The sequence below is a fragment of the Schistocerca nitens genome, chromosome 4 (genome assembly GCF_023898315.1).
Source record: "Schistocerca nitens isolate TAMUIC-IGC-003100 chromosome 4, iqSchNite1.1, whole genome shotgun sequence".
NCBI lineage: Eukaryota > Metazoa > Arthropoda > Insecta > Orthoptera > Acrididae > Schistocerca > Schistocerca nitens.
In genome coordinates, this window is record NC_064617.1 from 222,107,765 (window position 1) to 222,130,770 (window position 23,006).

General features: G+C 37.6%; 1 protein-coding gene across 1 annotated transcript in view; it reads left to right on the forward strand.

The window, feature by feature from the left end:
* LOC126252221 (dynein beta chain, ciliary) overlaps window positions 1–23,006 on the forward strand; it is a 769,797-nt gene that overhangs the window by 213,340 nt on the left and 533,451 nt on the right. The window contains exons 17-20 of the mRNA XM_049953092.1: window positions 1,450–1,666; window positions 17,838–17,915; window positions 18,794–18,979; window positions 20,122–20,291. Of these exons, the coding sequence (XP_049809049.1) occupies window positions 1,450–1,666; window positions 17,838–17,915; window positions 18,794–18,979; window positions 20,122–20,291 (651 nt within the window). The remainder of the gene's footprint in view (window positions 1–1,449; window positions 1,667–17,837; window positions 17,916–18,793; window positions 18,980–20,121; window positions 20,292–23,006) is intronic.

Sequence of the window (23,006 nt, forward strand, 5' to 3'; positions counted from 1 at the left end):
AAACCCTTAGGGATGGAGTATAAAAAAATTCCTTCTTAATTGATGCCTACAGTACAAGATCACACCCTCTGCAAATTCCAAGTTTCTGTTAGTGGTTTAGGGTGAGTGATGATGAGTCAGTGAGTGAGTCAGTCAGTCGGGACATTGCCTTTTATATATATAGAGATTTATTGTGCAGATAACATAGACGATAAATATAATGTGTTTCTCAACACATTTCTTATGTTCTTTGGAAGCTGCTTTCCTTTACAACTTATAAAACATGATATTGGCAGTAACAGGCAACATGGATGGCTGAATAATAGGATAAGGATATCATGTAGAAGAAAATGGGAATTATATCAAAACATTAGGGGTAGTAACAATGGAGCTCCAATAGTCCATTATAAACATTACTGTGAGGTGCTTAAAAATGTCATTAGGAATGCAAAAAACATGTGGTACACAAATAGAATAGCTAACTCTCAGGATAAAATTAAAAGCATATGGTCAGCCATGAAGGAAATGTCTGCAACCAGCACAAGGTCAGGGATATAAAGCAGTTCATAGTAAAAATGTTTTTGTTTCTTTAACTTAGTTATATGCACTGTATTTGACAATCACTTTCGAAGTATAGCAGGTGAATTAAATAAAAACTTAGTTTCTACAGGAAATCATATTATCCTCCTAGAAAATAGCTTTCCAAGACTGCTATCTGAAATACACTTCGGCAGTACTAATAAGGGGTCATGGATACCTTCAGAGACATTACAGCAAGAAAGGAGTAGTGGGGAGGTAAAGGAGGAAGAGTAGAAGGAGAAGGAAGAAGAAGAGCAAAAAAGAACTTTGTTTCAAACTATACTCTGCCTATTGCTTTGGTAGGCGAGTGGCTTATTTTTTTTTTTAAAGTTTGTGAAGTTGGAGAAATTGTATGTGGAAGGCAACAATGTCTTCGCTGGTATATTTACATATCTTTGACAACTATGTATAAATTTAAAGAAAAGATATTAAACAACTCAGTTCTGATTTTCTTTTCTTAACAAGTGTGATTTTACATTAGATGTAGTAGAAAGATGGCAGCAATTTTCAAAATTAAAGTCTGTATGAACATTCTGTCCTGTTCTGTTAGTCTCATTCTATTTTCATAAATAGGAACTATTTTTAAGCTGCATTATAGATGTAATTGGACAATATTTTTGTTGCTCATCTCTATGCTTAATAACACCAACAGGCAAATGTTTTGTGTTTATATTAAATTAAGCTTTAAGTTTTTAATGAGCCACTTGCTTGAGACTTTTGTCTACTGACTTAATTGCTATCATTGAGGAGTGAGTCCTTCATGAGGGACTACCTTTAATGTGAGAGATGTTAATAAAATCCTGAGCTATATCTTTTTGTCTCATTTGTAATTTTATATATAGGTGCTTGAAATTCATTTAACATCTTGCATTTTCACTGCAATGATTTCAGTCTGGGAACACTATGGGAACAAATGGATGGTGGATATGCACCATTATTTGAAGCTCAGCTGCAACTGCGTGAACCTACTCTGGAGCTGGTGCCACCCCTTCAGCCACAGGACCATCCTGATGGGTTTCAGAAGCTTGTTTCTGGCCTTATTGATGATATTATGCATATGGCTGCACTTATACCACGCATAAGTGCAAATTGTGGCCGGACATATGAGGTATCAGATAAGTGTAATTAGAAAGGTGCAATAGATATTCAAACAAATTTGACCTAAAAACCCATTGAATAACATTTGCATTTCAGCCTGTTAACAGGTCATATTAATAGGATATAATAATAATTAACTTCTCTTTTCAAAATAATGTTTGAGTTGTGTGTGTGTGAGTGTGTGTGTGTGTGTGTGTGTTTGTGTAGGAGGGGGGGGGGGACAATGTTTTCTATTCCTTTCTTTTTTTTCAGTTGTAGGTATTACTTTAACAAAGCTTTTCAATAATGCTTCACTCCTGTTACACAGTACTGCACCCAAGCCTCTTGTGTAGTCCATGATTTAACTGTCTGATATTTTGTGTAAACTTATACTTGAATATTTGCATATAATAGTTATAAAATGTACACCCCTTTCTGACAAAGACTGTATCACAAATAGTTCTTTATGTTGTAGTTTCGATTATGTTTCATCATAACTATATCTTTCTGTAACTCATACTAAATAAACAATTTTCAGTTTTTGAAAATATAATGTAACTGGATAGATAAAAAATCTACTCACCAAGTGGTGGTAGGAGACTGCAGTCCCCAACAAGCAATCTTTCTTTCTCATCCCATCTGGTAAGTCTCCACTGAATCATGGTTCTGAGCAACTTTTCCAAACTCTCCTTATTTCCTAAACCTCATCAGTCCCTTTTCTTCATCTCTCTTGCGCCAGAAGAAAGGGCACTGGCTTCAAAAGTTTACAAATCTCCTTAACCTTTAATTGCGTGTAATCTCCCTCTGCTGCTTGATGAGTAGAGTTTTTATGTATTCACTTACGCTAACTGTAAACAGAACTGTCCTCACAGCTTTAATTCTGCCAGTACCTTGTCTCCTATCTTCCATTCTTCACAGAAGCTCCCTTGTGAACCTTGCAGAACTAGCACTCTGGAAGAAATGATATTATGGAGACATGGCTTAGCCACAGCCTGTGGGATGTTTCCAGAATGAAATTTTCACTATGCAACTGATGTGGAACTTTCTGACAGATTAAAACTGTGTACCGGAGTGAGACTCAAATTCGAGACCTTTGCCTTTCGTGGGCAAGTACTGTACCAACTGAACTAGCAAAGCACGACCCATGGCCCGTCCTCACAGCTTTAATTCTGCCATTACTTCATTTCCTACCTTTCAAACTTCACAGAAGCTCTCCTGTGAACCTTGCAGAACTAGCTTTCCCTGAAGAAAGGATACTGTGAAGACATGGATTAGCCACAGCCTGGGGGATGTTTCCAGAATGAAATTTTCACTCTGAATTGGAGTGTGTGTGTAGCTCAGCTGATCTATTTTGGATGATCACCATGCGAGTATGGGCATGGAGAGGCTCCACTTAATATTTACAAAAAATATGTGCATAGGCTTCAGCTTAGAATAGCACTCCCCCTCCACTGCTCAGCATTTCCCCTGCAGTGTGCTGATACCCTGCTGGTAACCCCCACCTCTACCATTATCCCCACACTTCCCCTCCTGACTGCATATCTACCGGCCACTTTATTATGCATGCACTATACCGAACGTTTCTTGAAGCAAATCTTTCACCTGGCAAGTGACATGTATTGTCACCCAATCTTCCATGAAAATAGTGCTGTGGACACAGTTGCATTCTACACCTGACAGGTGCATGAGGCATCATCTCATCAAAGAAAAATGGACCGAGAATGGAGGAGCTTCTGAAACACCACACAGTCACATATTCCGAGTGCAGTGAATGTTCCTACACAACATGTGGCAGAGTAGAACCCCATATGCAACAGTTCTGTGCAGTTGTGGCACCGTGCAGGGCAAAATCAGGGTGGCAATTCTTCTGAAAAACCTGGAATCCTCGATGTGTAAAAACTGTGGTTAAACTACTGTTTATGACCAGTATATAGCTCAGCTGAGAGGAAAGAAAAGTATTATTTGATATGCTGCTTGTCCCACTGCTCACCATTAATTTTGTCAGGAGCTTCTTGAAATCATCTTCCTCCTCACCCCTGAAATCCTCAGGGATTTCTTTTTCCAAGTTTGAGTAGCCACACTGTAACTGTGCCTCGTACATTCCAAAGAATACTCCCCAGCCACACATCAACCATTTTCATCCGTGTCAAGAAAGGAAGAGCAATATTACGGTGTTGTAGCGTATCTTGGGGCTTCATTTGTTGCACATGCTGAATATGCCTACAAGATACCAGTGTAAAATGCACTGCAAAATCTTTTAAGCTGTTGACCAGGAGAGAGACAATGCCCGTGACATACCTCGAGCACTGGCTGCAGAGTTTTAGGCATGTGCTGCGTGGTCAGTTATAGCTACAGCAACTTCATTGACAACTGAAATGGGGTTGGCAACTTCCTTCTCCCTGCTTCATCATGTAATTCACCTTTTTTTAGTTTTCTTGGTCACACTCTTTGCCCATTTATTGACACAGGTCCTCTTTGCAGCTAGTCCTGTTGGCAATATTCCTGCAATGCAGTGGTGCTATTGCTGTTATTCTGATAAAACAATTTTACCAGCAGTGAAAGATCTTCCTTCTTAATAGCCTTCATACAGAAAACATAAATCTTTGTAACCAATTACACCAACAGTCACTTCACAAAAGAAATTGACACACATTATCATATGCCTAGTGCTTGCAAGGAGACATCAGACCTACTGTTTACATGCATCCTCTAGGAATAGGAAACAACTTTTGTAGATTCAATTTGTTGGCTAATATCTTGTGGATACCACGGTCATGTATAAATTTATCTTGTAGAGCTGGTACTTCTATTCAGTCACAACTAGTAATCTCCTTCACAGTGCTTGGAACCTCTTCCCTGAAGATTTCATCAATTAGCTGAAAAAAATTTCAAACAATGTAAAGCATTCATAGCCAGAGTTCCATCATATTAACCGTGTATTGTCAGATTTTACAATGAGCACCAGGCTCCTCCTCGTCTCTCGACCACATACAATGAAGTAAGTCAAATACATTACATTTTACATAATGTTTATTGCTGATACAGGCTCTTTGGTTATGCCTTGGCGAGCCGGCATAACACTTTCCATAAACGGCTCCACAGAAGGAAATGTGCATCACATCAAGTGACAATGTCTGTTCACCAATCATGCCCACAGGTGGTGCAGCTCCTGCATATAGTCTTGGCTCTGCATAAACAGAAGTGTAGCAACAGTATTTTGTTCCATTCTAGCTCAACTAACTTAGAATAATATGTTTTCTCTCTATATTCATGTGAATATCTTCCATTTCTTGAGGAGCTTAAGGGTGTACCATGGCATTTCAGAACAAAATGTCATGTTACATTACAGTGTCACCAAACACAGCATACTGATGTGAAAACAGAAAACATTTCACATTATGTCTTTTTACAGCGTAATATTTACACCTAGTGGCAAAAGTGAAACCATTATTTTTTTCAGCATACACTACATGTTCACCGATTAATGAACATACCTACATAGTTTTAGCATCCCATGATGTATACAGCCAGCACTGCAGTACTCGGAACACTTTCAGTTTAAATTATAACCACCGGGTATAGAGGATCCATCATGGTGGAAATTGGATGGTTGTTAGTAAATAGTTTCCTCAGGAAAGATGTATAATCAATTGTTTCTACAAAAGTAGAGTACTGTTGCTTTATTGCTTAATCCAGAGTTGCAGTTTAGAGGAACCTACCTGAGCTTTAGTTGTACATTTAATATTCTGCATTAGTAAATGAAAAGTAAGGACACAAGTCTCCAAGCTTTAAGTGCTGTTCCTGATGCAGGTAATAGAGGGTAAAGGAGTATAGTAGGCAATACTACAGAAAGTTACTAGTTGCACTAAAAATGTAACTGTTACTGCCTGATGGCAGAGATGCAGGGAATAAAAGTATCATAAATAGGTGCTGTGGTAAACAGTGAAATATCTGTGGATGAATATGTTCAATGTGATAGTATGTATCCAGTGACTCATGTGGATGCATAATTGGAAGTATAATTTAATTTATTTTGTAAGGGTTTTGTCTATTAAAGGACAAAATCTGGTGAGGGTTTGTACAATTTTTTACTGGGTGATAGTAACAGTTATTACTATGAGTTTTATACAAATCAGTTTTGTACTGTTTACAATCAACTAACTTTTATGGTTGCATTTATACAGATTTCTTTGAGGAGGATAGCTTAACTTAGGGTAATTAGTGCAGCTGTTTACCTACCCCATTTTACTTGAATGGATTGGAGACCCAGGTCACAGGTGTGGATCACGAGTCAGACTTTCCATAGTTGTTTACTCTGTGAACTGTATGGAAGTTGCTATTTTGTTGATACTTTCTCAATAGGTTTCAATAGTAGGGTGTTAGAACCAATTTTCTGGACCTGTGGGGTTGAAGCTGGGTCTATCATTTTATTAATTGGTTTTAGCATAATCTTACTTTTTCTTTCTTTCTTCTCCACCACCTGTCCATCTCCTCCTCCCCCTCTCTCTGCCATCGCCTCTTCCCCCCTCTGTCCATGTGTTCCTCATCTTCTCTCTCTCCATCTCCTCCTCCCCCTCGCTCTGTCCACCTCCTCTTCTCCCCTCTCTATGTCCATGTTTTCTTCCCCCTCCTCTCTCCATTTCCTCCTCCTCTTCTCCCTCTCTCCTTTCATCTTCTCCTGCCCCTCCCCCCTCTGCCTCCTGTCTGTTCTCTTCCTCCCTCTCTTCGTGCATCTCCTCCTGCCCACTTTCTCTGTCCATCTCCTCCTGTCCCCTCTGTATGCCCGTGTCTTCCTGTCCCCTCTCACTCCATCTCCTCTTCCCCCTCTCTCTGTCCATCTCTTCCTCCCCTTCTCTGTCCATCTCCTCCTGCCCCCTCCCCCTGCACACACTGTCCATTCTATCTCCTCCCTGTCTCTGTTGATATCCTTCTCCATCCTCTTCCTTCCCCTCTCTCTGTCCATCTCCTTCTCCCCTCTCTCTGCCTGTCCGTCCCTTCCTCCCCCCCTCCCCCCCCCTGCTCCTTTCCCACATACTCAGTCCATTCCTTCTGCCCCTGTCTCTTTCCATATCCCCCTTCCCCGCTCTCTGTCCATATACTTCTCCACCACACCCTCTTCCTCCAGATCTCTCTGTTCATCTCCTTTTCCCTCTCCTATATCATCTCCACTCCTATTGGAGCTAGTTATTTCTTAACCCCACAGATTTCTTTCCAGACAATAAGTGTTGTATGTACCCGGTTTTGTTGGAATTGACCCAGTGGCTTTAGCGGAGATGTGGAACACACACACACACACACACACACACACACACACACACACACACACACACACAAACCTGGCCCACTCCTGCGCACTGTACCCCTATTTTATTGTTTTTATGTCGTTGTACTCATCTGACCAGAAGTCCTGTTCTTCCTCCCAACCACCTTCAGTAACTCCCACATCATCTACCTTCAACTTCTCCCTTTTCCCTTCTTAAATTTTTTAACCTACCTACCACACTGAGGGATCTAACATTCCATGCTCCTGACTGTACAATGCCAGCTTTTTTCCCTGATGATGATACCCTTCTCTTATATAATGGTATAGAAATAGGTTCAAATAGTGTTCTTGTAGGAGTGTGCCAGTATTGCTGGTAATGTAGTTAGTGCTTGTTATAAATACATTTAGCAGAACTAATGACTATATAACCAGTAGTGGCAAAGCTCTAAGAAAACATTATTTTAACCTATTTCTGTGCCCTAATATAACATCAAATACCATGTCTGAAAACAGCATAAAAGTTGAAGTTCCAATAGCACAATAAAACAGTTACAACTAAAAGTGAGCATGATATCATTTTAAATGTACTGAAAAGACTCAAAAGATAACAAGAAAGATAGTCCATATCATTGATGCCCCTGGTCTTTGGCACCCAATAACTTCCAATATGGGTTTTCAACCTCTGGTTGTTGATTGCCTGTGTCAGTCAGTGACATTCTACTCACTCACAATATATTACAAACTTACATTGCTGCCTTTGACCTCCTCTCACTCAAAGAACGTCTTTAGATCCATATGTTTGGCTCTTTCTGAAGCTTAATAATTTTCAACAAGTTCCTTCATTTATTAATTATCAATGAAAATATTCATAGGATGGGACAGAAAACAATCTTAACCAGTCTCAATGAAATGATGGTTCATCCACATTGCTTTTGTTACAGCTTCACTCGTGCTGTAATGAAACTATCCATTGTTTACTGCTGCTCATGCATATAGTCATTCTCCCAAAATAGTCAAATATTCACTATAGAATTTACCGTGATTTGGTCAGCTCCACAGTCTGATCACTAAACATTTCAATTTCCTTATCAGTTTTGCAATAAGCAAACACTTTTTGTTCTGCCACCCAAATAACTTGAAGTGTGATGATGGCACATCATTTTTCCTCACTCAGATTGTTGCTGAACTGGCTTAACTACATCATTGGATGTGCTCAATCTGGTTGTGTACACTGTCAAGTATAGGAGACTTCTGACTGTGGTTCTGTACTTTGATGCATCCTGTTCACTAAGCTTGTCGTCATCTGTTGCATTTTGTAGCCCTACAATAACAGTGAGAGGTGTTTCCACAGGTCTGCAGTTTTCCATTTGAGATTCTTTTAAAATTTCCTATGCATATGTTGTTTGGTCTAAAATCTGTCATCTCTACTGATTCTAATTGACTGTACAATTCATTCTACTGTGAGGACTCTTATTCAAATTTTATGCATCAGATGTTTTTCATTTTGTTTGACAACTCGGAAATTGGTTGTAATATCTCTTGCTTGTGCAGGAACTTATTGAATGTCTTGTTTCATCTTCTGGTGGGTTGATTGAATCCATTAATCCACTTTTCAAGTCTACAGAACCACTCAACATTGTGAATTTCCTCCTGATAGTTTATTGTTTATTGTATTTATTTATCCTGTGGATCACATATTGTACAAAGTACACATGATATAGGACAAGTCATTTTTCTTAACAATATGTAGTTTGGAGAAAAAAAAAATAGGCAATGGACTGCCATTTAAAAAAATGTACACAAAATTGTTCATTGATGAATATAGTAACTTCACATACAGAGAATACAAACAATTTACATGGTGAACTAAGAAACATGTAGGCAATGTAGTGCTACTTTAAATTTACACAAATAATCACTGAGATTACAGAATAGTGAAAATGTCAACTGGAAACACAACAGAAGGACAATGTCATTTAAAAACTACATTAAACATGAAATTAACATTGAGATTTCACAGACAATTAAGTTTTAATACTAATAGAATATGTACTTTTACATTCAAAAAGCGAGTTAAAAAATTTTGGGAAGTGAAACTGAAACATAGTTGTGTATAGTAGAAATTAGGTTATTAGTTTGCCTACAGAATGTTTTACTCTAATCACAGTATTTTACAAAGGAACTTTATAATTTTTCATTTCCAGGAATTCTTGTACTGAATAGAAACAGTGCTTTGTCAGAAATGCCTTTAGTTTATTTTTAAATATTGGATCTGGAGCAGTTTTTATTTGTTCTGGAATTTTATTGTGTAATACGACACCCAGATGAGTTATATATTTTTGGTATGATGATTTCCTTGAAAAAAATCGATGGATATTAGATTGCCCTCTGGTATAATGAGCGTGTATATCAATGTTTTGGATTAATTTGCCTGTTCTTGAGAGGTATTCCCTGGTGAAGATTGTTTCTTGAATGAATAGGGATGGGATGCTTAGAACATTAAGTTTTATAAATTGACATTTACAGGATTCCAGCTTTTTGAGGCCACAGATTATCCTCAGTGCTCTTTTTTGTAGTTTAAATATATTTGTGCTGTGAGTTGAATTTCCCCAAAAGATGATTCCATAGCGGAGCAATGAGTGGAACTGCGCATGGTATGCTTGCATTAGTGTGGATTTACTTGTAGTAGATTTTAGTATTCTTAGTCCATAGCACAATGAAGAGAGTTTCTTTGATAAGTTGTTTATATGTGTGTCCCATTTTAAATTTTGTTGGACCCATAGACCCAAAAATTTTGTTGCATTTACATTTTCAATTTTATCATTGTTTAACATTACTTGGATGGTTTTTTGATTGGATGTGGGAATTAGATGGAAGTTGATACATACAGTTTTCCCACTATTAACAATTAGGCCATTTTTGTTAAACCACTCAGAAAGTTTTTTCATAGAGTTATCAGATATTGTCTGAAGGGATTCAGGGCTAGATCCAGTCAACACTATGCTTGTATCATCAGCAAACAGGATAGTTTTTTGTGGGCTCATACGTTCAACAAGATCATCTATGCCATCTTTGATATGCCATATAATTTTTTGTGTAGTTTGTCAGTTAATCTGTGAAATTCATGGGCAGGTCCACATAGGCTTCATCTTTCATATCAGCTTCAAATATGTTGCAATAACATGGTCTTTGGTCATTACCTGAAGCTATCACTGTCGACTACAATTATTCTGTTTTCATTGTATTTTTTATTGTTATTAGTATGTGGTACAAATGCCCAGGTTCAATTTCATATTTTTCCATTTTTCAGTTCTGACATTGCTTGTTGCCATTTGTTTTTATCGTCATCTGACATGGTATCATACATGATTTGTGTACATTTTTTTCTTGATGTACTCACCTTTGCAAATGGACAGATCTTCTTATTTTCTTTTATTTTGTAGACTGCCAGTTATTCTGACTGTTTAGCTTTCTGCTCAGAATGTGTTCCATAGTTTTTATTTGAGAATGGTTCCCGTAATTCACATTGATTATCATCTGTTGGTGAGTAATCATTCTCAGCACATTCATCCTCCCCTTCAGTTTCCTTTCCCATTTTCATCTATTCAGAAGTCACACAATTCCAAATCTTCACTTTGTATGAGATCACATGCTTCTCATGTATCCATATTGCATAAATTCTGTAATTCTCGAAGTCACAGTCTGTAGTCCTTCATGATTTCTGAATATTCAACTGTTTTGTGAGGTTGTCTGGTTCCAATTTGCCATGACTACTTTTCATTTTCAACAGTACACAACATCCAAATAGTCATAGATTTTCTCCACCATTTTCTGTTTTTAGCCTTCTAGTTCACAAGTAATTTGCCAATGATATAGTGCTTTAACCCCGCCCCCTATAAATTTTGTGAAAATTCATTCTCCAGAAGCAAACATCACACATTATTTGTGAAGGTTTGGTTGAACTGTTCTGCAACACCATTTTACTGAAATGTGCTAAGGAGTGTCAGCTGCTCCAGATTCCTTCTGTTTGCAAAAATTCTTTGAATTCTTTACTCATATATTTGCCTGCATTGCTCAAGTGTAGCAATCCTGGTTTCTTCTTTTGATAAATACAGGGTTATTAAAAATGATCTAGACACTCTGAAGTCATTGTTAATAATGTTTGTATTGCGTAAGGTGTTATGCGACTGTATGTATGGAATCAGCATCTCAAGACATTTTTAGTGTTGTGTTCACAAATGGTCTATTATATTGTCCAATTTGGCTGACATGTGGCCTAAAGTGCCTGTATCAGTGTCAGTCACAGCTGCCTTGATACGTTCTCATAAGTCAAGGATGTTGTGGGAAGAGGAGGTGTGAAAATCCCACAGGTAAAAATCACATGGTTTCGGGTTCAGTAATGAAAGAATGATGGAGAACTGTCCTGTTGTAAAATGAAATTATGACTGTCATTTTACAATTGTGACATGAACAACAGCTGAAGCATGTCCAGGTAAGAATGCCCAGTGATCATCCACTCAGCAAAGACTAAGGGCCCAAACACTTTTTACCTTGACCACCTTAGTTGATGGCTGCCCACTCCTTTTCCCCTTACAAATATATCTCAATTCCTTAAACTTCCATTCCAACTCATAAGTGGATCTTCCAGTAGATAGAGCCTTGTAAAATGTGGTCCCACATTTCTGACACACTGTGGTTGCAGACTTGCTCTTGCAGAACTTCATCACACAAAATGCCTTCTCCATTGGCCTATTTGCCATATTGCTAGAGATCAGTAAAAAAATTCTTGAGTTGCTGTTTTCATACTACCATGTATCTCAAACAATTATCATTAAATGGTACAACATATTTCACTCAACCAAGTGATTGTGGGCCAAGGGTACATATTACATCACTTTGTATCAAGTGCAGGAGCTCATTTCCTCTGTTTTCAGTCTGTTTATCTTGTCTTTGATGCACACTCTGCACATCTGATTTATCCTGTCATCTGATGCTTCGAGAGCTATTTCACTACATTTAACATATTTCTTAACTTTCTCAGTACAAATGTAGCCCAACATTTGGTGCCATAAGACAATTACCTAACTAGTGGTGAGATCCACAGCAGGGCCATACTGGAATTGTCTTCACGAAAGTAGCACAGTTGCTATTCTTTGAAGCTTCAGCAATTATTTCCCCATTTTTTTCATGACTCTAGTTTTATCTTTTGTTAATTGTACCATCACTTCTTTGTCTGTTGCCTGAGAGATTGCTATCAAATCCCACATGATGTCTGGAATGTACAACATATACTGCAAGTCGACTGTTTGTCCTTCACATTCTTCTGGTGGTACATGTCCACAATGTTGAAACCTGTATGTAACAGTTATCCATTGCTAGATACTTTTACTGTCCATTAATATGCATGAAAATGACATATTTATCATGTTGATAAGTCAGGAGGCGCGTTTCTCACTGTTCAGAATCCATAAATACGTTTCTATGGTTTTGTCAGAAAATTAGGTACATGTCACATGTGGATATGCAGCCATGTCCAATATACTTGCACTTATTTCATTTTTAGCTTGACATTTTGTGTCATTGTGTTTCATACTTACAAATACACTTTCATTGGCAGTTAACTATCACAGAATTGGAAACTGTTTTGTTTGCCTCCTTTCTGTGATTTATATTACCCGTTGTATGAACCCTGATCACCATATTGCGGGCAATGTTTTCCAATATGTTAATAAACTTGATAATGAAAATATTCTGAGCTAAGGCCATAATGATCATCACTTTTTCATCATTACCACAAGGGCTGCCACAATGGCTGTTGCTGCAGCCTTGTCTCCTCTGAATACTTTCATCCCACATTCTTTGTTGTGGTTGCTCTCTTCTGACTGCCAAAACTTTTAATGCTCTCACTTCAGAAATATTTAGTATAGGCAGTGTTGGACACCTTTCATAACTGTTAGGAAGTGCATCATTTAATACTCAACTATACTTATATTTTAAGTCAAATTCAAACCATCTTCAGGCTACAAAACTGTGTATTCTACAACACATGTTATACCTCAATAGAAGATTTCAGAAATGATTAGTGATTGCTGTTGTGGAATACCAGGTGCCGATTATTTTCAAAAACCTGGAATTCTCAGAGAACTACACTTGGAAAATTAGGGAAATCTCAAAGGATTTCAGGAATTTCATAAACTTTCAGGGACTTAACCTAGCATTGACATTGAATTTTATTGAGTTTTATGAATCACAAATTTTAAAATACTTAATATTTCAAAGTGCATTAGTTATATGATATTATTCCATGTAAATTATTGTTGTTTAAAAACTGTGGCTAAACTAGTGCTTATTTCTTATGGTTGTTACACAGCTCAGTTGAGAAGAAAGAAAAGTCATTATTGTGGTATGCTGCTCCCTCCCTCCCTCCTCTCTCCCCACCTGCTCATTATTAATTTAATGGAAGGTTCTTCACACCACCTCCTCACACCTGGAATTCTCAGGAATTTTTTTTCTAAGTTTGAGTAGCAACCCTGAATACACAATTGAATACATCTTTTGTGACACGAAGATGATCTGAAATTTATTCAAATTGATAGCTGATGTCAAAAAAAGTACAGTTGTATAATAAATGATGCAATTCCTAAAAATTACTCTCTTCACTTTCACATTTCAACTTGGAAGCCATCATTCTTCTTCCAAAAGACAATTTGTGAATTTCTTAAGAGAGAATGGCGAATGGATAAAATCATACCTGTGCAACTGCAAGCAGTATGTATCATTAGGAAACTCGTACCAATCAGAAACCAAATCCATCAAATATGGAGTGCCGCAGGGTTCGGTAATGGGGCCATTGTTATTTAATGTATTTGTTAATGATATAGGTGTTGAGGAGGAAGAAATGAAAATATTGTATGCTGATGACATGACAATACTAAATAGTGACCAAAATATGGAACAGCTTGAGAGAAGAGCATACATATTTGCAAATATCACAGCTCAATGGCTGTTGGAAAATGAACTGGTTATAAATCTAAAAAAGTCTATGTATGCAGTGTTTAAAAACAAGGAAAAGAAGTAGACATGGATTTAGAGGTTGATGGAACAAGGCTGGAAGAAGTAGAATCTGCTAGATTATTAGGTATTCTTGTGGATAATGAACTGAAATGGAAAAAAACATATTAATAATGTCTGTAAGAAACTGAGCTCTGTCATATTCTTAATGATGCAGCTATCACAGTATTCAGACAAGAACCTTCTGTGTACAGTGTATCATGGACTTTTCGAACCATACTTACAGTATGGAGTGACTGTGTGGGGAAACTCAAACAAACAAGAGACAAAATGAGTGTTCACATTACAAAAAAAAGCAATTAGGACCATTTTAAGAAGAAAGACCTCTGAAACATGCAGAAACTGTTTCAAGAATTTAGGTATCTTAACTTTTTCATTGTTGTATATATACAAAACAATAATGTACATCACAAAAGGTAGTGAGGACTGGATTACAAATGCTAGTGTACACACCCACAATACAAGAAAGAAGAATGAAGTACAGAGCATACCCCACCGACTGGCAATGCTAGAAAAAGGACCCCAGTACTCTGGTATCAGACTACTAAGAAGTCTGCCCAAAACCCTACAAGATAGTGTACTTCACAATGACTTTGCAAAGAAACTTAAAGAATATCTCATTGAAAAAGAGTTTTACAGTGTTGCAGAATACTTATGCCATTAAATTTGTATATATTGTTACTCATTATCAGTGATGTAAAAATGTAAGCTAAAGGTGTAGAAAAATAAGTGATAAAGAATTTTAATACTTTGACATGTCCTATATTACACGTACATTCACTGTACACAATGTAATCTTACAGGATCAAATAAAATTCAATTCAATTCAATACCTGTCTCATCAGATCACACTCTTCTTGCAATAGTTTTGAGTTTGGTAGGTAGAGCCATCAAAGTATGCATAGTCGCTTCCTTATCTGATAATTCTGTGCCACAACTATGAACTTTGAATAGTAGTGCATTTCCCAAGGTAATTTAACATTGGTTTATCCGCTTTCTTTTCAATATTCACACATTTCTCTAACACAAGCATTCCATCTCACAAATCAAAATGTGTATAGGAATCTTTTAGTGCATTCCATATTTCTTTCACTTTCTTTTGCAGTCTTGTATGTCATTCAGATAATTATAGTCCACTGTTGTTATTAGAATTCCCATTGCCTGTTCATTTTCCTTTCGTTTGTTTACTGTGAGTGAATTTCCTGTGCTTGGATTAATCCCACATGGACACTATTTACTGATGATTATGCCCTTAATTTTTGAGACCAGTAGAGGTAATTAATTACCTTTATTCAGTAGTCTAGAAGACCTGCTGAATACATTTGAGGGGTGAGCAGGTGTAACCAATAATATAGATGTCACTTTAGTAAACCACATGGCAGGAGCTAAGATTAATAGTTGGCAAGTGCTCCAGTATCAAACATCCAGTGACTAGTGACAGTAATGCAGTTGTCATTGGGAGGAGGAAATGACCATAACTCAGGGAGACAAACAGAGGAAAGCAGGACTGGGTTAGATATCAGGAAAATGGATTGCCTTCCTTGTAGAATTTGCAATCGAATCACTTCCGGTACATTTAGTACGCAGCTACTAACTGTGAAAGGAGCACCGGACTTTTTATTCCTTAAAAAAAAAAAAGAGAATGAAAAAGGTAAACAGGCTGGCTACAGCTTTTGGAGCTCAATCAGAGCACACTGCGAGCCTTCATGAATACCAGGCAATTAAGATGTGCTACAAAACATTGCTCCAGGTAACTAAAAGAATATACTGGGAGACATTTCTACAAAGGCAACTGCAATTTGACATATGGGAAAGACCATATAAATTATTGATTGAAAAGGTTAAGGGACCTGCTGTCGTGCGCACAGTTAAAAAAGAAGATGTCGCAATGATGGCTGGATGGAGGGAGATCTGATGATTTCAGCAGTGTGTTCTTCTGAGGCTCTCCAGTGCCTTTTGTACTATGGCTGTAGAGGATTTAGTGGTGATCCTCAGGATATGTTCAATGGATATTGTGATACATTACAGGGCAATGCTGTATTGGTTGGGACATTAGCAATATGATTGTGTGTACAAGATAAAAGGAATGCATATTACTGATATAAGATATTTATGAGCCTGGAAGTTAGATGTATGGCAGCCTGGCTGGGACACTAGGAGCACTGCAACGCATGTTTATAGCACATTCCCAAGCGTCAGTGACAGGCTCAGACAGGCTCAAACTGTGCAACATTGCCACTACTCAAGGTATGGTGCACCTGTTACCAGGTCACAGTTCATATACAAAACATCTGCATCGAGTGGGATGTAGTGACACACCAGTCTGTCAATGTGGAGAAGAAGGTTCTGCTGATCATGTTGTTCTCAGATGCCACGTTCTCCATGTAGAAAAAGACTGCAGACAACTGGACTGAGTTCTGCAAACAATTACAATTGACCAAAATTTGTGGACTACCGTCAATATGAAAGCATGTCGGATATCTACAAGGAAATTGCACAGCAAGAAACATCCCTGTTTGAATATTGTTTGCTTCTAATCCTCCACAGTAAATCAATCAACAGTCTGGCACTTTCTCAACTCTTTAACTGCATTTAACTGGAATTTATTTGCAAAATTTCCTTTCGTCACTTAGATGGCACACTCACTCTCTGCCATTGGAGATAGTTGAATCTGGCCATATAACCTGTTAATTTTCTCTTAAAATTGGTAGGAGGAACAAATAAACATACAGCAGTTTTTTGAACATATATACAGGTAGAGATTTCTGATTTATAGTACACCACATTGAAAACACTGGAAGATCACAAGAAAGGTACAGTATTACACATAACTGACATAATTGTACTTTCCAAAAAGAGAAGGAAGCTAATGTATATAAAAGTAGCACAGATGGAAGAAGGATGAAAAATGTTCATCATACAACTTTATGAGGAATGAAGATAGTTAAAGGAAGAAGAGTATTATTACACTGTAGTTGGCAAAAATGTAGTTTTTTTTTATATTTTTGGTACCATTATTTCCTAAGTGACATCTGATATTTAGGATGTAGGTCATGTGCTTTGGCATAATTTTCTACCTAAAATTTTATCTCATGCTTTGGGATAACATGTAAGAGACTATGAAGATAAGTTTAGATTATCCAGTGTTTACGCCTCTGTGAAACAAATATTTTCTACATTTCATGGGTACAAATAGATAGAACAGTTTGGATGTCACAGATAATGGAGTAGGGAGTATTCATTTACAAAAAAAAAAAAAAAAAAAAAAAAAAGTTGTGGAAGTGAAACCCTTATCTGCATACCATCTGATGATGTCTCCCACTATGGCAAACAAAAAATTAGGTAGAAAATTGTGCATAATACAATGATCTAAATCCCAAACACAAGATATTACTGAGGAAGTGTACACTGGACATGAAACACTGTTCTGCATTTTTGTCATTGTTTCTATAGTGTAACTTATGTGTATGTCATGCTAGCAGTTTCTTCCAGTGTCACCATTTGGCATCAGTTCCTTCTTTGTTTTCTTCATATGTTTTAATGAATGGAGTTCTGGTTTTTCATAACTAAGTATGGTATGCTGTTCTCAGTTCTATTCCATTCTCATTGGCTAGCAATAATGTGTTTGCCATCATTTGAGTAGAGTTTGTAAGCCTACTGTCCCATCTGTTGAATCAAATCATCATTTGTGCACAATATAGTGTTATTACTTACAGGCTCACATGTGTAGTAATTTTTTTGTCTTGCATAAAAGCTACTGATGCAATCCATGTCAAACTGCTTCTACATTGTATTAGTTAATGTTTACCTGCTGTGTGGGTGAAATTATTATTTGAAATTAAGTGATGCGTGTATTTAAATGTTGCAGGAGGATCTGGAAAATAATGAGGACATTAAGGAAATGAAACAAGAAGTCCTTGATGGTGTGAAGAAAGTTGCAAAAGAGGTTTGTTTTAAACCATGTAGGCAAAATTAATTTTTGTTGCTATTTCCATTTCAACTTTATTACTCCTTTTGGCTTCTCATATTTGAAGGTGCTTCTGTGGAATTGTTGTTGCTTTATAGAACAATTAAATTATATTAAAATCTGCATCATCAAATTACATTTTATCGAAAAAAAACTATTGTTTAGTCATTTGTCTGTATCAGTGAAGAAAATGTTTGTTTTTCATTCCATGGAGATCTTCAGGTACTTGAATAAACAAAATATCACAGTACTACAATTTATGATCTTATAATAACACTTGTAATTTATTGTGTATTTGATGTGTAGCCTTTACATAGTGGAAAAACATTATTTTCAATATATTTTCAAGAGTACTGTATATAAATATTAATTTTATTTGCAGACCAGTATTAGGCTAACACCTATTATCACCTGCCCTTTTTGCAGAAGACAAACACACTGTAGAAATAATTACAATTCAGTGTATAAGTTATGAAAGAATTGCTACCACATGCAGGTGGCAAAATGTACAGTACTGTCGATTGACACATACAAAAGTGACACACTACATAGCTTTTAGAACGAATAGTACCTTCCTTGGGAAGGATCAACAGTGTCTAGCAACAAAATAAATTATCGCAAAGAAAAGTTTTGGTTAATAGTTTATTGAAAAATATTCTTCCAGTATTGCCATTCACATCAGACACAAAAACTAATTAAAAAGCTACTGTTAGTATGTGGGAGCAGTTCAATGGTTCATAAATTTTATCATAATTGTTGTACTCTTCTGCCACTACTATGATTTGTCCCGGTGTTTTCTGTATAGAATGCTTTAAGTTGGAAAGTTTGCATCAAGTTATCAGCCAACTGTTTTACAGGCAACAGAATTTTCTAAGAAGTTTGAAGAATATTCATACCTGTGGCTTGATGATCGTGCAAACTATATGCAGCAGTTCTTGGAGTATGGACGACAGTTGACTGGTGATGAGCTAGAGATGCTTGCATCAGAAGAGGAGCAAGATCCTGAAGGCTCGCCTCCTACATTGGACAATTTCAAGGAGCAGGTAATCAATAGATACATTTAATTTTGATTCATTTTGATAGAATACTATTGCCAATAATTCTCTGCACAAGGAAGAAACATGGAAGCAATTTTATTTTTATATTTGACATCAAAGATGTATAGAATATTTACTGTCTGTAATAATGTTGGATAATTAATACAATTAGTAGGTAAAAATGAAAAAGAAACAGAATTAAAATTTTATAAAATCATGGCTACACTTGTATTGCTATATGGAGGTGAGTCACAGATCCCTGAAAAACACAATAAAAATAAATTACAAGCAGTAGAAATGAATATATTAGGACTCAGATAGATATTTATAATATTAATGAAAAGACTGAAGAAAATAAAACGTTGGGGGAAGTATCACATGCAAAGATTGAATGTAGAGGCAATGCTGTACTAGCCAAGAGAAAGAAGGGATGTAGGAAGACACAGAACAAAATGGCATTGAAAAGTGACGATGGAACAGGCACAAGTGCCTAAACCTCAAGGGGCTGAAGAAGAAGAAGAAGAAGAAATCTCCTAACTCTGAGCCCCTGCTTTTGTGAGAATTAAACAAAATCTGCAACCTATCTACATGTGAAGTTTACTTCAGTTAGATAGTTGTGATCCATATTCTGAACAATATTATATAAATTTCTTTCTTTTTTGATATTCATAAAACTATGTCTATATGAACACTAGAATATTGGAAGATGTGAAAATTACCTATGGCAAAAGATGTGAAAATTACCTATGGCTTATGATTTGTATTTTTAGTTATAATCCATTCGGTTCTTCACTTATTTGATTCAGTTGAGTTTGTTGCAAAGTGTATAAAATTTGATTTCATAGAAACAGCATGAATGGAGGAGGGTGTTGATTTGGCTCATCATTAATTTTTACTCTGAATCCAGAATAAAGAATATTAGTTTGTGATAAAATTCTTTAGTAGCTGCTGTGAATTTCAAAAATGCTCTTAACATTGTGAGAATAGCTGAAGTACATATTTCAGTTCCAGGAGAAGATACCTCAAGGTGCAGTAGTAACAGTGGTATTTGATGTTGCACAATGCACCTTCACACTTATTAATATCTGCAATTAAGATAATCTTTTTGAATACTGTTCAGTAATCAGTTTTTATTTCTTTCCTAACAGATTGACACGTTTGAAAATCTTTACAATGAAGTGGAAGAGATTTCATCAACACATACATTCCACTCTTGGTTTCAAGTTGACATACGCCCATTCAAGCAAGCACTGTTAAACACAATATGCAAATGGAGTGGTATGTTCAAGAGCTTCCTTGTTGATTATGTTACATCTAGGTAAGTATGTTATATTCAGATTCTTTTAAATTTTTTCTTCATTTGAACTCATTTACAAATATTTGTTTTACTATGCCTTTAGTTTACATTAATCATCATTTGCATCATATGTTTTTGTATTCTGCATACCCTTCAAGATAGCTACAAACTATTAGTGTCAGACAGTAAGTAGATCTTGTATTTATTTGGAGATTCCTGAAAACTTTACTTTCATTCCCTATAAGCATAGTAATTTATTACCTAGTCTTCAGATGAAATTGCAGGGTGGGGGGATTAAGGGAACTTTTCTCCCACAGTAAGCCATTAATATAGTTCATGATGCACCTTCGTTTCTAATGTGCTGTCATTTCATGCAGATAATTTCAAGCAGGTATTATGTGACAGGCTACTCATAGAAATTGCAGTATTTCTGAAACTGCATGGACATTTAGATAGCAGTTATTATTTAAGACTGCTGTGCAATTGGAAAGGAATATGAAAATAAATGTCTTTCCCAATGCATAGCTTTACTTTTGTGTGCCATTAGCAGTTAAACCATTTATACAATGGTGAAATCTGATGACAAAACTGCTCAGGTTCAGCGCAAAACGTGAGACTCTTTATTAGATTAAAGATTGTACATGGATGGTACTATGGCATGGAATTCTAGATATTGAAGTTTTTCAGTATGAAAAAGGTATCAAAATTTTTAGATATGGATCTTCTGTTGACTCCTGAAAAGCATGTGAACAGTTTAAGTTAAAAGTGAAGAAGTTTTGTTACAGCCAAATAAAAACTGGGAGAGATGATTTCCTAGTTGCAGAATGTAAAGCAGTTGATAGGACTGTGAACTACTGAACAACATCCACAAACTGCAGTGAACTGGGATAACATTAAGCATTAAATAATGGTTAAATATCTAAGGAAGAAAAGTTGAGAGTATGGGATGTAGAAAAAGGTAGCAGAAAAGATGCGAAAGGGAAGTATTTCAGTTAAATCTCTTACCATTGAGTTGAGGTACTGATACAGCCTACTACCGCTTGAGTGGTAGGAGCCTAATTGGCTGTAGAAGAAAGTAAGGTGCAGCAGATCATTGATAAGAATTTAAGAGACAGTTCAGAAACTGTGTTGAGTAAAAAAAGAAAACCTTTTTGCTATGTAGCATTGACGTGAGGGCTGTGGACCAACAGCTGCAAGAAAACATAGGATCTAAGTACTAGGTCAAAAGTATTTGAAAACTTAGTACTAGCCCTGTTCAAGTAATAGAGAACATAAGGTAAGTAAATAAAGGGGATTAGGTATTGGTAGCTGGGAGCATAGCCAAAGTCTGGCCAAGAATAACTACTACAGTATCAGGAATGACCTGGATAAGTTAGATGCAGCAACCTCACACACTAATGAGGCTTTTGTTAATGTTCTGCAGTGCACTATCATCTGTGATGTACAATGTTGTCAGATGAGTTAACCAGGAATGGAACAAGTTGCTGCTGACTTCGGTGGGCACTCTCATCGATGTTGTGTCAGTTGCTGCTATTTGGAGGTGGAAACACACAAGACATGATGGACACATTAAGAGGATGGGGAAAGGTGAAATGAAATGATTGTATGGCATTGATGGCTGGGAGTCCCCACCTAGTTGCAGTCTACATCACATAGGGTGACTTGCGTGTTGATGATGATGAAATGATGATAAGGACAATGCAGCAATAGTCCAAGAGCAGCGAAAATCTCTGACTCGGCCAGGAATTGAACCTGGCCCAGCTCCATGGCAGTCAGTTGTGCTAACTGCTCAGCTAAGGAAGCAGACTTGACTATAGATAAATTAACAGAACTGACAGGTGGAAATATAAAGGGGCACTGTCACCAATGAGCCTGGGTTACAGATGCATGATGTTAACCTTTTTTAGGCTAAATACACTCCTGGAAATGGAAAAAAGAACACATTGACACCGGTGTGTCAGACCCACCATACTTGCTCCGGACACTGCGAGAGGGCTGTACAAGCAATGATCACACGCACGGCACAGCGGACACACCAGGACCCGCGGTGCTGGCCGTCGAATGGCGCTAGCTGTGCAGCATTTGTGCACCGCCACCGTCAGTGTCAGCCAGTTTGCCATGGCATACGGAGCTCCATCGCAGTCTTTAACACTGGTAGCATGCCGCGACAGCGTGGACGTGAACCGTATGTGCAGTTGATGGACTTTGAGCGAGGGCGTATAGTGGGCATGCGGGAGGCCGGGTGGACGTACCGCCGAATTGCTCAACACGTGGGGCGTGAGGTCTCCACAGTACATCGATGTTGTCACCAGTGGTCGGCAGAAGGTGCACGTGCCCGTCGACCTGGGACCGGACCGCAGCGACGCACGGATGCACGCCAAGACCGTAGGATCCTACGCAGTGCCGTAGGGGACTGCACCGCCACTTCCCAGCAAATTAGGGACACTGTTGCTCCTGGGGTATCGGCGAGGACCATTCACAACCGTCTCCATGAAGCTGGGCTACGGTCCCGCACACCGTTAGGCCGTCTTCCGCTCACGCCCCAACATCGTGCAGCCCGCCTCCAGTGGTGTCGCGACAGGCGTGAATGGAGGGACGAATGGAGACATGTCGTCTTCAGCGATGAGAGTCGCTTCTGCCTTGGTGCCAATGTTGGTCGTGTGCGTGTTTGGCGCCGTGCAGGTGAGCGCCACAATCAGGACTGCATACGACCGAGGCACACAGGGCCAACACCCG